Source organism: Papaver somniferum, unplaced genomic scaffold (assembly GCF_003573695.1).
Source record: "Papaver somniferum cultivar HN1 unplaced genomic scaffold, ASM357369v1 unplaced-scaffold_81, whole genome shotgun sequence".
NCBI classification, from domain to species: domain Eukaryota; kingdom Viridiplantae; phylum Streptophyta; class Magnoliopsida; order Ranunculales; family Papaveraceae; genus Papaver; species Papaver somniferum.
The window spans coordinates 6,253,956-6,271,719 of NW_020651082.1; the positions used below are offsets into that span (position 1 = coordinate 6,253,956).

A 17,764-nucleotide genomic window follows, 5' to 3' on the forward strand; every position below is an offset into this window, starting at 1 on the left:
AAGTGTAATGGTTGCCCTCCGAGCAGTATTGGGAGTATTTTTCACAAGGTGTATACATTGAGAATCTTCATTCCATAATTAGGAATTGTGTAGGTGTAAAGATGTGGGTTTCTGAAACACATATTTCCCGCAGCATTCTCCCAACGGGATAGGAGTCCGATTATCACAAATTGGTTAAAAAGACCAAAATAAACAATTCCTGAGTGAAAAAGACATTTAGGTTTTGATATTGTTTAAATGGACAAAAATGTTAAAATAGCCAGGATGTAAACAGTTTCATCCTACCCATTTTCAAATACTTTTTCTTATTTTTAATTTACATCAGGATGCATCCAGTTTCATCCTTGCTATTTTTTAAGTTTAAGCCAGGATGAATCCAGTTTCATCCTTGCTATTTTTTTCTTCCATGTCACCCATAATAATTTTTACTCGTCCATTAGAACCATGTTTTAAAATATTTGGAAAAATGACTCATTTTCCGTTCAATTATATGCACACTGCACACTCCTCTGAAGATTGTAATTTGACATTTTCTTTTGATTGGTTGATTAGTTAACTCTTGGCCCCATTATCCTTCATGCCTTTAAAAACGGTATATTTGATATTTTCTTTTGATTGGTGGAGATTGAAATGTTACATGCACACTCTTTAAGGAGTGTGCACGAAATTGGACTCGCGGGGTAGATTTAACTAATGAATCTAGTAGGAATTCTTTTTCGGAAAACTTTTGATTTTTGAGAATTTTATAACGAAAATAAATTACTCTAATCAAACATTTCTCAGGATGGAAATGAACATGATTTCGTTGGTCCTCTAATTACAAAAGAAATTGACGCTTTCGGGATTCCCATGTATGAAAAGTCGTCGACTACACATGGTCGTCATGATTGTATTTATTCCGACCATATTCTCTAACTATTACCAGACGTAATATATCCCATTCAAATGGAGTACATATGAAGTAAATGATTATTTTGCCAAATATCATACGTAGGATACGTGTTAGTTTGTGATTGGGTGTAAAAGTAAAATTTGGGAGAGATGGTATACTTTGTGCCACCCAAGTGAAAATTTTCATCTGGGCCCTGAATTTTAGTAAAATTTTCTTTTAAGTTTCTAGTGATTTTTTCCAAACCGCTTAAGATGTGCCGCCAATGAGTTGGGGAAAGTTTGAGCAAATCAAGTCTTTTCAGCCTCATTTAACTGGGCCCCTAAAAATAATTAGCAGCTCTGACCAATTTATACCCACACCAAAAAATTTAGAAGGATTCTAAAAAATGGTGAAAATATTAATTTATTGTTACTACTTAAAAACTTATTAACCCTAAAACCAAAATCAGTTTACTCTCTTTCCCTCCCTTCCTCTCCCACCTGAGTTCTCTCCCTCTCCTCCATTATCGACACAAAAAAAAAAATATTCGTCGATTCATCGTCGTAATCGTCGATAAGAAAAACTTTAAGACTGCAGTAACAAGCCGGGAAGAATTAGAAGAAGAAATGGCGCCGATTAGAAAGTAAGTGAACTAAGACCCTCATTTGTTTTGATTTTTTTCTTGAGTCTTGATTGTGAAATTGAGGTCTGGAACCGATTTTTTTCAGTTACAGTGAGTGGGTCGTTACTCTGTATTTTATTAAGCCCTAACGATTCTTCATATGCATGTTAACTCTATGAAAAATCGTTAAGCTATATGATGTTTAAGTTAACGACCCTAATTCTTCTACTACAATTTTTTTCCCTAGATTTGGGTCGTTACCTCTGTAATCGAATCTATTGACGACTCTAATTCTGCTAAGAACAGTCTCTGTGTCTTAAAAACTGGAAGTGTCGTCAATATATATATATTCGAGTCGTCATTGAACTCTTATGGTATGGATTAGAGTCGTTACTCTTAGTTGAAGACCCTAGTTGCAAAACAGAAATACCCACTGTCCAAAATATTGATAGGGTCATCACATTATTTGTCAGTGTCGTCTTGTTTTCTATTAGAGTCGTTTATGTTTTAAAGAATAAGGTGACGACCCTTATTCTGATAGCATGAAATAGTCAACTGATTTGTTCCTTTTTTGTGTGTGTTACCATTGTAGTAAAAAGAAAGACAAGAAACACGTGCCCACTCCTCCTTCCAAACCTCCCTGACACACCAGATACTTGAATGCCAGTCCATTCCGAGGAAAAAAGCCGAATGAGGTACCCTTGTCCATCGACGAACCAAGAGACCCCGATAATGATTCGTCGGATTCGTCATTTGGGAAGGCGTATGCGCGACATGAGGTGCTTCGTGGGAAATTTTTATGAGTTCGACCATTGCTAGTTTATCTTGGAAGGAACTATGTATAATTACGCCGTTTATGGTTAAATGTCTAAGTGCACCGTTATTATCTATTGTATTTCATTTCCTTCAACGCAACGCTATGCAAGATGTATGTCTTTTACGATTCAATAAAATGATTCTATGAAATCAAAAATTATGAAAATCCAGTGGAAGAGTCGTTACACCATATTACTACGACACCTAACGACCCTTCATAACATTTGCGATGGCTAGCTAGGATCGTCATTTCGTATGACTACAAATATGACGACCCTAATTGTTACATTTTACAGGGAGTTTTGGTTTTAGATTCGTTGCTGTGTTAACCAAAAAACATAACGAATCTGGGTGACCTAGTTAAAAAGGGTCGCCAATCTGTATCACACTACCCTAACGATTTTTCATAACCTGGAAAAGTTGCAGATTTGAGTCGTTGTTAATAGTGTCAATATATTGACGACCTCACAGAGTCGTTTGGGTATGCACCCCCCGATTCTAATGACCCTTACACTGAGTTGTTCCATAATGGGGATGATTTGACCACTTGGAGCAATAAACACACAAATCGAAGGGTATAAGATGTTTACCTAATTATTTTGATCTTGGGTTTCCTCATTTTGAGGGTTGGTTCCTTCATTTTGAGCAATGAGATCTTCATTTTCACCAATATTCATGGCTTCCTCTATTAACATCTCTTCATCAAACATCCAATCCATAGGATTAGTTGAGACAATCTCACCTTCAACACAATCATGTTTGTTATTTGAAGCTTCACCAACATCATTTCCTCCACTACAATCACCCATTTCTAAAAACCCTAACTTTTCTCAACCCTAAATCCCCCTACCCCAAATTTTAACTCTTAAATATGATTTTAACTTAACCAAACTAATTAACTTAACTTAACTAATCATTAACACTAATCATTTAGTGTAGTTTAGCCATTTCAAAAAAAGTGGGATAAGAGATAACCCATATTTGCTATTTCATGACCCTTTTGTTTTGTAGTGCAGGGCCCCTAATTGTTTTTAGGGGCCCCCAATTAAACGAGGCTTTTTAGGTAGACTACTTCATCCCAAACGCTAACAAATTTCTAGTTTATGATACGGTTTTATAATATTAACTTTACCATTTAGTTTGAAGCCTATTATAGGGGTTCCAAAGATTTGGTTTTGAGGGATCCTATGGATTCAAATATCCTAAATATGGATAGAGGAGAATCTTATAATAGTAAAAGTACAAAATTATCCTTCGATAACTAACTTAACTGGGTATGAATTGAAAAACCCATCCTTTGGTTTTTCTTTTTGATTGATAAATAGATTAGATTTGATCAAACTAGGGATGTAGAAATTTTTTACAGTTGGGAAAACATGAACTCCCAACCGTATTTATGATTTACGGTTTAAAAACCCAACCGTATTTTCAATTTTTTCTTTTCAAATCTTCCCAAAAGTAAGTTACTCTGAATTTATCTACGGTGGGAAAACACTAACTCCCAACCGTATTTACAGTTTACGGTCAGGAAATCTAACCGTATAAGAATTTTCGAAAAAAAAAAATAACTTTTCCAACCGTAACTTATTCTGGATTTGTCTACTGTTAGGAAAATATGAACTCCCAACCGTAACATCAATTTCCAGAAAAAAGAAAAAGAAAAACGATTCGATCTTTGATTTTCAAAAACTAATTATAAATTTAAAGTTTGTTTGATCAGATACCAGTACTTATCAGGTTAATAAGTCCAAAAGATGGATTATTCTTACTCTTCGACTCTACTGCATCCACAAATCAAACAATGCTATTTTCCAAATCTGAAATAAACATTGCAGCAGCAGAATGTCAAAAAATTTATTAGATTTTTGTCCATGGAGCACAAATCATGCACCTACTTTGATGAGGACTCAGACTCAGTAGAGTTATAGAAATATATGATGATTGTTCACCAATATTCACAATTAGTATAATCTGCGCATCATTCAAGGTTCCTGTGTATCATGTCAATCGGAAACTGAACCAATAAAATGATAAAATTATTCAGAATTAATCGAGGGTATTTTAATAATTAATACAAATAGTATATTAAGGGGATTTGTTGATTACTATTTCATAACCTGATTTTGTCTATATTTTGTTGAAAAGGAATCGATTGAAAACAAGGTTCCAAGTCGTCCCGGAAATCGTCCAGCATAGTTGTCACTCCAAAAAAATTTCGGACCAAATAGTTCTTGCACAATAAATTTGAAAATATCAGAAGTTCCAATTGGGTATGTTAAAGATGTATAGCATGCAGGACATCACGGGGAGCAAAATTGGAAATTTCCTTGTCAATTGGTTCTTCAATAATATTGTAAAAAACAAAAATATTGAAGGTTGGCAAACATTTAATTCATGTTCTTGTGATATTCAACTTTTCTTCCAAGATATCAATAAGTTTTGTTGGATAACAACCTCCTGTACGTTGAAATTCTTGCTTTCCATAATATCTCCCTTTGCTTGACACCGTTGAACACATTCTTGATGATTAGTTGAGTATTGATGCACCACTGAGAAATCTCTTTAGAACCATTTGCCGCAACATTGTTGTCAACTAGAAATAAAAATCCTATCAAAATAATTATTCTTCAAAAGATTTGGTTGAAGATAATTTTGTGCTCAGAAGACGAATATTTTATTTTGATGGAACATGGTACTCCTATAGAATGGAATCCACTCCCCCTTACATAATGATCCGTAAACCATATGTATGTAGTGTGAACTACTAAATAGTTCTCCCCCTTTTTGTAAATATAAAATGACAAATGTACGAAAACTATGGAATCATAATGAATTCTCAAAATATAACTCATGACTAAAAAGAAACATATTAACTTTCTTTCGATGATTTCACATAGTCGAAACTTAGTGTATTCATCATGGATTTTATTAAGATACAAGTTAACACCTTCAAATTCCACAACCGCTCTCCCAACAAAGATAGGACAATTAAGCACAAGTTCATTTAAGAACTCTCTCCCATTTGATATCATTCCCAAGAGAAAAACATGAGCGACCTTACTTTTACAAGAAAAGAAGGATTTCTTCGGACATCAACAAATCACATGGATTTATATTTAGTTTACCTCGAGTAAATTAATCACAAGAAGATTTTATTGATTTATCTAACCAGAAATCACTCAACATAAGAAAACTTACGGAGTAAATACTATACTTTCTCATAAAAGTGTATCAGGGAGAGATCAATACTGCGGAATTTCTCAAGAAGTACATTCTATCTTTTATAAATATATGCATAAAGACATAATAGACTTAACTTTTGAGCGTATATGAGATAAGAGCACAATTCAGGAACGTAAAGTCATATATATCTGATAAAACATTTGCAATATATAAAATCAATAAGATTAAATACTGCAAGTTCATCTTCCACACAACTTAGAATTTAAACAAATAAATCTAAACATTGCAAGATGAAAATCGTTGGAAATAGCTATGTGTAATCACAATATTTGCTATACTAAACCCTAGTTATCCTTCTTAAACACAAGAATAAATTCTCATAAGAAGTTTCTAAGACATTAAGATTCTTGAAAAATTCTTTATCGTCCCCAAACTCCTTATCGTCAATAGACATTGGAAGATAAGGTTCATGAAGAAATGAGTCAATTCCAACTAACATTCTTGACTGCTGTCGAACCAGGGCTTTTTGAATCTCCAGATATCTTAGTACAATAGCTTTTATTTGCTGAATCTCCATCCTGGTTTGTTTTAACTCTTCAAGAATAACAAAAAACTTTTGAAGATTTGAGTTGTTAGCTCTTGGTTTCTTCAAATTCTCCTTTTTCTCTTCAAAGTTGTAGAGGAATGGGATTTCTCTTTTTCCTTCGTGATTAAAGATTTGACAATCATACTTCCATCAGAAGAAATGGTGCTTGGAGTCTCCATAATTTTGAAATATTGGTTTGTGAAAGGAAACACAATTAAAACAGCTCTACAAGAGACCTTTTGATGAAAAGAGTTTCAAAGAAGGAAAAAGACTGCAGGATTTCAGAACCTATTTACAGGGTAAATAGGGTTCACGTACAATTAACACAAATAACCCTAAGAGGGTAGAAAAGTCGATTTTAACCTTTTTCTTCAAATAGGGTGTAATATATTCAATACCATTATTTGAAAAATAGAAAAATATGAATAGAAAAAATGGAAATTCAAGTAATAATATTCAAGATACAAACTAGAATAGTTTCTGACCCTAGATCCCGGTTGTGCATTGGAAAGAACCTAATTAGCTTAATCGAACATCAACACTATAAGATATGATTCATGTGCCAGAGAGACCTGTAAGATCATTGCTCGGTCGAACTCGCATGCGTTGATATCTCAAGCATGTTTGTCAGTGTTAGTGATCAAAACCATAAGTCTTGATTTCTAGCCTATTTTGTAGATGTCTCAGACTAACGATCGAACAAACATACGTTTAATAAAACAATGGTTTTCAACAAAACTCACACTCATATATACACATGTATAAAATTTTAATATGATCAAAGCATGAACAACTCATGAAATCAGCAAAAAAAAAACTCACCAGTCGGTGTTGGCCGGAAGGTGTTCGGACGGCGCTGACGATCGACTGCTCCGGCGGAAATCTCTCTGCTCCTCCCTGATGGCGTGAAGGTGATGAAGAGACGAAGGTGGTGGTCATGGAAGAAAAAAAAAGGGATTAATTCCCTTTTATATCAATTTTTATTTCCAAAACCTAATTTCACAAGGATTTCCTTTTCGGGCCGGGCCCGTGAATCCTAATTCGATCAAGGTCCCATCACCAAACCAACGGTTCTACACCAATTTATGCTCGTTGGATGACGCTCTATTATGCCACTGGGTTTTCATTCAAGCCATGGTTTGCTCATTCAGTCAAAAATCCGGTAACGTCTTATCTTACGACTAAGTTCAATTACTTATTTTGTCTGTAGAAAATCACCATTCAGTGCTGACTGAGGAACATAACTCTCCCTAACTAAGTAGGGGACTTAATGTAGATGGTGGATTTTCGACAAGGGTTAAAATCGTAAAACCATAATTATAATGCTCCTGATCCGGCAATCAGATGAGTATTGAGGCTCATGTCTCTCGTTGAAGCATGAAAGCTCATGCCATAAAATCTCTGACTGAGAAGGCTGTGTCTCAGAGTATATATAAATGTGTAGTCTCCCAGCTGAGGCAACGTCACATCTCATGAATACTGAGCAATATCAGTAATTATTTCTATATATAATCGAAAGATTGGACGGCTCCTAGACAGCGTGCCTGCTAGTATAGAGCGACAACGTCTTCATGATACAACAAGGTTTTCCCTGACTATATAAAGGAAATATGACGTTTAAACAAGCTCATGTTTCTTAACTCTCAGATAATTAATGCTCCTAGACAGCATGCCTGCTAGTATAGAGCCGTCACTTAATTATCTATAATCGTTAACTGAATATTCAACAATATTCTACGATTCTTAGTAATATTTTGTCACTTCAATTTGTGGTTCTTCCCAGCAGAATTCCACGGGTTAGTGATAAATATTCAACGTGCGGGCATCTGAGCAGCTATCGAGTAAGCCCTGACCAAAATGGTGTTAGTGTACTCACAATAATGCACGAACGAGCACCTGAATGCGCAAACGAGCATTCCAAAACATGAAGGAACGATGAACCTATACAAAGTAGGAAGAAAATAATAAATAATAAAATATTAATCAAGGTGCTGGAGACTGGGCCCACCGGCCGGCCGGTCCTGTTGTAGCCAGTCCCATGTCCAATTTTATATTTTATCATATTTTTATTATTTTCCCTAACCTCATGAAAATCCCTTAATTTGAGCAAATCTCCTTCGTCTCAAGGAAACTACCCAGTCTCATGGTGTTTCCTCGTATCAAAGAAATAATAAAATTTAGGAAAGGTGTTGCGGGACCAGGTCTATTAGCCGGCCATCCATGCCCTAGCCGTGGCCGGTCCCACACCTCATGACTCCTTATTATTTTATTATTTCCCTCATCACATGAAAATTCCCTGATTTCATGATATTTCCCTCAATTCATAAAATATTATAAATTAGAGAGAAAATGCACGGGACCCCGGCTCTCGGCCGGCCATGCTCTAGCCATGGTCGGTTCCACACGCCCATGTCTTGTCATTTTAATATTATTTGTTTCCTCATCCCATGGAAACTCTTTCACTTCAAGGAAATTCCCTAGTTTCAGCAAACTCCTTGGATTCATGAAATTTCACTCAAGTTCATGAAAAATAATATAAAATTAGGGAAACCCGTGGGACCGGGCGATAGCCGGTCCCACACGCCCCTTATTTTATCATTATTATTATTATTATTTTATGATTCGCTCATCTCATGGAAACTCCTTAATTTCAACAAATTCCTTGGTTTCAACAGACTTCTTGATTTTTATGATATTTCCCTAAAATCATGAAAATATTATAAATTAGGAAAAAATGCCTTGGGACTGGCTCCTTGGATGGCCGTCCATGCCTTGGACTATCCGGTCCCACACCTCATGATTCCTTCATTATTTTATAATTGTATTCTTTCATCTCATGAAGTTTCACTGTTTCAGCAAAATCCTTGATTTCTTCATATTTTCTCAAAATGTTGCTCAAACGCACACCGGAAAATATCGAAACTCTCAGGACTGAGACATGGACATTATGGTGACGCGGGCATGTCTCCTTGACCGACCAAGGCCGGCTCTGAGGCTTGAAAATAGCCGGTCCCACGTGTTTTAATAATTTTGACCTAATTTGCTCAATTGCTCATACTGGGTCCAAGCTCTTCCCAAACAGCTGAGAGTTTGTTAAAACGACCATCAGCTGGTCCTGTGTCCACCAAGGTCCGATCTCGCGATCCCTTGGTCAGTCCCTCATCTCTCCATAATCAGGTTCTACTACCTGGCGCTCATACGAGCACTATTTGAAAAATGATTAAACCAGCATTTAATCATCCTTTCACCAACTGATCTTCAAGAGACTTTAGTATTTTGCTCACTTGAGCATCTGGGCGCTATATGGTCGGTTCATCATCCCTGTAGCTGGTCCCTGCTTCATTTTCATGAATGATTTTCAATAAATCATCAATTTATCATCAATTCGGCAATTGATCAAAATTAGGGTTTCGAATCCAGAGCTCTGCAAAACATAATTTTGAGCAGATTCAAACACTAATAATTTTACGTTCGCGTGAACAACATTTTAATAATTATGCTCGTCTCAGATGTCAGCATCTTAAATTGACGTTTTCTCAAACGAGCAATATTTGCTCAATTAAAAGAATATTGGTTCAACTATCAATATTCGACGATGTCAACAATTCATTAAACGAGCAACATTTGCTCGTACGAGAAATATTTGTTCAAATCATGAATATTGGCTCAACTGTCAATATTCAATAACTCATGCGAGCAGCATTTTCTCATATAAGCAACATTTGCTCATACGAGCAATATTTGCTCAGACCATGAGTATTGGTTCAACTATCAATATTTGCTCAGATGAGCAACATTTTCTTAGTCCATGAATATTGGTTCGACTATCAATATTCAATAAGTCATCATATGAGAAATACTTGCTCAGTCCATGAATATTGACTATTAATGTTCAACAGTTTATCAAACGAGCAACATTTGCTCGTACGAGCAATATTTGCTCACCTTAACAATCAACGTAATTATATCTTCGTCTCAACAGACATGTTCAATTCATGAGTCTCATAACATTTGCAAATTATGCTCAACTCAACAATAAAAGGACTCATCGTCCCATAAAGTCAGCAACTGACCAACTAAATACACGTCTGCCTTGCAGACTCCACATTCACGAGACATCAATCGTGTCACGTGGGGGGATATTAACTAGGGTTTTGGTCTGGAGGTCTACGACACGTGTGTTCATACACACGATGAGAATGTGAGCAAGTCGTGCAATCAGTTGGAGGAGTTAGCAAAGTAGTGGGTGGAAAGTTAACCAAGTATCCGCACGATGGGCAACTGGTTTCAACACGATTTTCCACTTCCCCACTCTTTGACTCCCGAAACTGTCACACTTCATGGGATCATGGTATTTCAATTCAACAATATACAAGTCACTGAATCCTGATTGAAAGGACAAGAGTTTCTCAACAAGTTCACACAGACAATCTTTCGTCTACACGAACTCATCGTCTGAGCAATCGCTCTCAACTGAGTAAAATTCAATCATTCAGAACTTTCTTACGTAGAATACACAACACACCTACAATCTCGATCACCATTGATCTCACACATTTCTCTGCTTCCCTCCTACAGATCAACCCATCCTCTCTTGTGACCGAATTGACTCTGGAACGACCATTGTCTTGGTTTAGGCCGGAGTCCTACAGATTGATCTCTCGAACTTAAAGCACTCCCTTCTTGTAGTGCATCTGTGTGAGGTTAAACATTTTGCTCGGTTCAAGGAGTCTCCTCCGCACGGTCGTCTCCTCAATCCCGTAAAAACCAGCAAATCGTTTTCCCCATCTACAGTTACAAACTGTAACTCTGCCAAAAATAAAAACTACAGAATTACGGTTGGTAACATAAATATTTCCTAACCGTAATTGGTGAGATCCCAAAACTATAAGTTACAGGGTTTTTTACGGTTGGTTAAGGTGAAAGAGTTATGAACCGTAACCAAAGTTAGTCAAAGAATTGGGTTCCAGTGTATTTTACGGTTCGAAACAAGAATTTAATTACGAACCGTAACTGAAAATACGGTTGGTCTCGATAATTGGTTACCAACCGTAATTGGCTCCGTAACTTAAAATTTTCAAACAAAAGCTGTCACAAAAAAACACATATCCATAACTTTAAATTCATAGATAATATCCATAAGCTAATATCCATAACTAACACACAACCATTAGTTTGTCATAATATTCATAAGTCGAAATTCATAACTAACAACACACAACTAAGATAAATCCATAACTAAGCATGGAGGCCACCACGACCCCTTTTGTTGGTGCTACCACCACCACGAGTTTTAGGACCATCACGATGACAACCACGACTACCGCGACCGCGACCACGACTACCTCTTTGGCTAGTGCCCACACCGTGCACCTCCTCTTCATCATTTGTCTCTTCGCTGCTAGGTGAAGGTTGACTACGACTACTACTCGCACCTCTAAGAGAGTTTCTACTCCTCTTTAAGCCTCTTTCTTCCGTGACCAACCCCTCATACAATTCTACCATGTTTGGATTATGCATGTTCCTTATTTTCTCTTGCAAGATCTTTTGTTGAGGAGCTTTAATCACACCATTACGACGGATGCATGAAGTCATGCTATTTTCCAAAGCTTGTCCCCGCTCTTTCTTTTCACATATCAAAAAGAGTGTTAAGAGATTATTTCATAATAATCATTAATCTTAAAATCCAAAGTCACGAGGATAACAAAATTACGTACCGACATGAAATATAGCTTCTTCCAAGTCAAACCAAATAGACTTTTTTTCTCTTTAGTTTCGTCGACCTCCTTCCTTTGATCTATAGACTCTTGAATATATGGTTGGGCCTCCGCATCATTATTGATCACATATGGATGACCAAAATGAGAATACCAAACCATGTAATCAGCAGCGACTTCTTTCGTGTTGTTACAAGGAATTGCCTCTCCCGCTGCGAGTTGGTATGTTTCTTGATGGCGGTTGTTCCAAACATCAACCGTTGGAGTTGGGCTATAGTAGAGTACAATGATGGGGCCTTTTGTCTCGGATCCTTGCTTGGATAATTTGAAGTTTTCCTTGATAACCCTTTGTTGAATATGACCAATTTGGCGTAGAGTTCGACGAGGATTGGTCATAACGTAACCTGTGGGGATGATACAATGGTCCGTTGTAGCCTTCGGTCTCTGTGAACCTACGAACATCAACTCCATTTTCAATCCTCAAATAAGGATCAAAGATAACATCTTCATCAGTTAAATCATCTATTTTCTCCCTAATTTTAATGAGCTTCTCCTCTTTGTTCCTTAGTTGTCTGCCAGTGAACTTGAACTTCTTTCCCGTAGGAACATAATCATGTTCTTCCCATTCAGTAGGAGGTCTCAGGCTCGGAAAGTGGTCATAAACCCATGCCTAAAAAATAAATAAATTATAAAAAATTGGCGCATGACTAAAAATATAACAAACTAATAAAAATGTAACCAAACTTACCATTAGAAGCGCAACATTCCCGGCAATTTCAGTAGCTCCAACCCTAGAGGCCTTTCTTAGGCTGTCAAGTAAATATGCAAGGGTTGCAGTGGCCCACGAATACTTTTTGATGTTGTCCAAATTCTTCAACATTTGTAGGTAATGAACATTCTCCCCATTTTCCGAGTTATCCGGAAAGAATACGGTCCCAAGAGAATACAACAAATACGTTGTGGCTGTACGCCTAACTCTTGTTTCATCCATCGCCTCACCTACCCTTTCCTTTGCTGCTGTTCCTTCAAACTTGGTCCTCAAATTCTTCAACAATAGCTTTTTGATGATTTTTGGTTTATGTGGTTCAGCAGGTTCATGACCACCAACCAACTGAAACTCCATCTCAGTTTCATCTTTCTCCCACCCAAGTGTTTATTGAACAAGGATGTAAAGGTCAGTCCAAGACATTTTGTTGTCGAAACCTTCAAACACAGATTGTCCTTCAACTTTAAGGTCAGTAATTTGCTTCACATCGTCCGGTGTTATTGTCATCTCTCCAAATGGAAGATGAAACGTATCGGTTTCAAGCCAATATCGTTCCCTGAAGGAAGAGACCACAACACTATCATACTCCGATTGGAAATGAAGAATTCCAGGCCCTAGTCCTGTACTAACCACTAGATTGCGAACCGAAGCACATTCTTGACTTAATGGCCAATGTTTAGCCCTTTGACGCTTCAGCAATTTTATGCATCTTGCGTGGTCCTAAGAAAACAAATATACAAAAATATAAGCATATTATGGTGAACTGAAATAAACAAACAAAATGTATCAAAATAATGAATGTTTTAAGAAAAGTAACAAAAAGCATACCCTTGTCTGACAGACTTTTGCGGACCAGGAACCGGTATAACCAAATAAGATTGAAGACTTATCTGGGGACTCTTCTTAAGGTCTTTTATTCTTCTTCGGTGGAAACAACAACTTTTTGCCTTTAGGAATATGCATCCCTTTCGGTGCGGGCTCCTTTCTCGGCTTCTTTTGTTTCTTTTGCCTTGGAGGTTCAGCTACAACTACCTTTTTTATCTTGGTATTTTCTCCCTATTCATCATTTTCTTCCTCTTCCCTTTCTTCATCATTTTCTTCATCTTCTTCCTCTTCAGCATTTGCTTCCTCTTCCTCCTCTTCATCCTCTCCATCATCATCGGTTTCTTTAGATTTTTATTCATCTTCATCATAATTAGTTTCTTCCTCTACAAAAATTCCATTTTCGTTGCCTTCACAGTTAGTTTCGACTCCGACCTCTTCTTGATCATTATGTTCCACTCCTTCTAACTCAACTCCAGATTCAGCCACAGGTTGTTCTCTCAACTTAATTTCAAACTTATTCTTCTTCTTCTCATTCTTGTGGATACCTCTATTATCTATCCCTAAATGCTTGTCACCGCGAGGGGTTGGCGTATGATCAACCGGGGTTAAGTCATTTCCTCTCTTTTTCTTCACTCTATCAGGATTCCTACACAAGCATTACAATTGATTGATTTACTAAGCGTAGAGCAAATAATATAGAAAACAAAAAACAAAAAAAATAGTGAGTAGGTTTATTTACGGTTCGTAATATGACATCAATTACAAACCATAACCCATTACGGTTGCTAAGTAATGAATCGAGACCAACCGTAACTAAACTACGGTTGGTAAGTCAACTATACTTTTGAACCGTACATCACTACTTCAAAAATTCTTAACATACAGAATGATGGACATTAAAGTTACAAACCGTAACACAATTACGGTTCGTAAGTGAGATGCAAATATAAGCCATAAAAAAACTTTGAAACATACAGAAGGAATTACGGGTCCTAACTAAGGTTTTGATACCAACCATAACTGAACCTAATTCTCAAAACTTAGAAGTTACGGTTCGTATTTGGGTTGTTACCAACCCTAAGTTCATCAAAATATACAGTTACGGTTGGTATCTGGGTTATTACCAACCGTAACTCACATGCAACACACAAATTTCAGTTTCAATTTCGATCCAAAACCCTAATTTTTGATGCAAAACTAACTTAAATCAAACACAATGGACTAAACCCTAACTGGGTTTTTCGAAACATACCTCAAATAAGTCATTGTGCTTGATTTTGACGGTTGAGGAGTTTCAAATTGATATTCTTGACCTAATGGAGGATTTGGTTCATTAGAACGGCTACAATCTTCGTCAACCTTCTTCTTCGGCATCTCTAATATAGTTTCAATCAACGATTATCAATTTTTCTAATCGTCGATTAATCGATTTCCGACGATGAAAATTTCAATTTTGATGGAGGAGGAAAAAGGGAAGGACAATTCAGTCTTTTCAACAAAAAAAGCAAGGGTAAATTAGTCAATTTAAGGTGAAATAGGTAATCTAGTCAATTTACACCCCCTATAGGACACCCCCTAACCAATAAAAGGGACATTGCTATCACACTTGCCGCCCCTATTACAAGATTGTTTAATGTTGCATGGATGTTAATGAGATGTACCAGTTTGTTGGGATGGGTACCCGTTTTCAAATAAGACAAAGTTATTTCTGTCCAATATGAAAACGGATACCCGTTCATTCATGTGGGTCCCTTCTGAAGCATCTCATTTTCCTCGGACTTGATTATTTTCTTGGACTACGTTGAAAATTTGGACATCATGCATCGGCTGGACGGTGCAGTCGGGTGAATAGGCCTTCCGCGTTTTGCTTTGTCATTGAACCAAATGCTGAAACAAAATCTAGGTACAGCATGCGGAGCTGTACACATTTGGGTTGGGATGTCGTTAGTAGACAAATATGGTTGGGAAGTTGAGATTGTTGGTTAAAAAGAAATAATTTCTTAATCAAAGAATTGAAGAGGGTTCATAAAACAGATAATAGTCAATTTTAGAGAAACTGGGATAGCTGTCCAAGTCTAAGATCACATCACATAGATAGAATTATGGAAAAGGAGAGATTTGGAGATGATCGAGGTAAGGAATGTTCAAAATTCTTGTACAATTATATGAAAGGAAAAAATCAACATTCGACTTCCAAATTAATCCAAATGGTCCATGATTAAAATGAAATTAGGTAGAATTTGATACGTGGCCTGTAACATGTAATTAGGTAGATCAGTAATTAAAGCCATCTCTCTTGATAGTAATGCTTCAACCATAGTTACAACCAGGCAACACATATATGTAGACAATTCTAAGTGACTAGTCCAAATCTAACTAGTAACTACTCAATGTACTATCAAACGATATTTATCAATAATGGCAAATTCAATTTCCTAAACTAATGTGTAGCAAGAAAACAATCTAGTTAAAGCATATCATCGACAAGGAAATCTTAAGGAAAAACAGATCAATTAATTAAGCCAACCCCCAACTATAACCTAACCAGCACAAAATGACTAGCATTCGGTCCCTATATATAAACCCTTCTATGGCTTGCAACCAAACCATAAACTCATAAGCATTCCAAATTTCCAATCATCTAAGCTCAATACAATAAATAGAGTACTGTTTGTTTAGTAAAAAGTAAAAATCTTGTTTTCCAAGTTTAGAGAGTAGAAACCAAGAAAATGGCAGCAGCAATGTTTAAGTTGGCGTGTGTGCTTCTTGCTTGCATGGTTGTGGTTGCACCTTATGCATCTGAAGGTGCAATCTCATGTGGTACGGTGACTACACAGATGGCACCATGCCTTGGTTACCTGACAGGGTCTGATCTTCAACCTAGCTGTTGTGCAGGAGTTGAGTCTCTCCTTGCAGCTGCTACGACCACTGAAGACCGTCAAGCTGCTTGTAATTGTTTGAAGAGCGCCTCCTCTAGTATTCCCGGGATCAACTATGATAATGCTGCGTCACTCCCGAGTAAATGTGGTGTTAACATCCCTTACGAGATCAGCCCCTCCACTGACTGCACCCAGTACGTATCTGTAGTTGTTGTTTTTTTTTTATATCTAATTAACAACTTTTTAATAGAGATGGTAAAGTCGTTCAGAGTTCGGAGTAAATGAGCTCTGATTTAATATAATTTTGCTTAAAGTTTTGTACTGAATGTTTGCTAATGCGTGTCGCTGCAGGGTTCAGTAATTGCCAAAACTATATCACTGGAGGATTTGCATTTAGCCGGAATGAATAGATACTATATGATGAAGAATAAAATGGATGTTTAGGTGATGGAGCTTTATGCCACATAAGGAGGTCTGTTGCACATAATTATGCAGAGCTTCGTTAGCTATCATTCACTGCTTAGTGCCTCCTAGTATACTGTGTTGTTATGATGTTGTCGTTATTTTTATTGTAGAAGTAGTTTATCTGCTGGGTTTTTTCAGTATCGTCTTTTCAGACCAGACATTTGCCTGTAGTTTATATATGTAATCCTCCTACCCTTAATTAATGAAAATGAAGATTTACTTATTAGTTAGCTTAATCTTTTTATTGATTATGTCTATTGCATATTCCTTTTCAGTACGATTTGCGGTATAGAGTAGGGTATTCGAAATTGACTTGCTGTTTCATCTGATTAAGTATCTCCATTTTAATTTTCTGGAGGCTTAAAGCTTTCTTTTTATGTGCATTCTCTGTGTATTTGAGTCTGACCATATAGTTCTATCTCTTTGTGTATTTGAGGGAAAATTTTGAGTTTCTTCCATGAAATCTTTTCAGAAATGTGGATTGATGCAGAATGTCATGATCAAATAGAGAGGATACCTAACTTTATTATATTATGTCACCAGCCCTTAAACGGCACGGGCCATGATGTTGGTTCATTTTTAATATATCGCATAATTTGTGTTCCGAATACTTATCAATTCCTTATGATTTAATATGGGTTTGTTATAAAAATAGTTGGGATTTTCCTCTCTTTTTTTCTTGTTTTTTTCCTTTAATATTTTACCGCCGGAGATTTGCTCAAAAGAAAGAAATATAATCTTAACTTGCAGACACTTTTTTATTTAGATTCATTGCTTATAATGAGATAATGCTCTACATGAACATGGAAGTTTAAATATTTTTTGTAAATATGTAGTCAGCAGCGCTCATCTCAGTGAAATCAACTAATCAATATCGTCCATAAAAGTCTCCCCATGCTCCTATTTCGCTCAAGCTGACTCATCTATCATGGTCATGTTGTCGATCCTCCAAATAGGCAGAGAATAGTATTTTTTTTTCATCGAAAGGATGATACAAACTCTCCAACGTGACATGATTTTCCTGTAATTTTTCA

The 17,764-nt window shown here is 36.6% G+C and overlaps 1 protein-coding gene across 1 annotated transcript; it reads left to right on the forward strand.

Moving 5' to 3' along the window:
* Positions 1-16,008: 16,008 nt before the first annotated feature.
* Positions 16,009-16,960, forward strand: LOC113345515 (non-specific lipid-transfer protein 4-like). The gene is made up of 2 exons (XM_026589281.1): positions 16,009-16,459; positions 16,617-16,960. Exons 1-2 carry the CDS (start codon positions 16,116-16,118, stop codon positions 16,624-16,626), a joined length of 354 nt encoding a protein of 117 aa, XP_026445066.1. The 5' UTR covers positions 16,009-16,115; the 3' UTR covers positions 16,627-16,960.
* Positions 16,961-17,764: the final 804 nt, after the last annotated feature.

Coding starts and splice junctions, on each gene's coding strand:
- LOC113345515 (XM_026589281.1), top strand. CDS start 16,116: ATGGCAGCAGCAATGTTTAAGTTGGCGTGTGTGCTTCTTGCTTGCATG.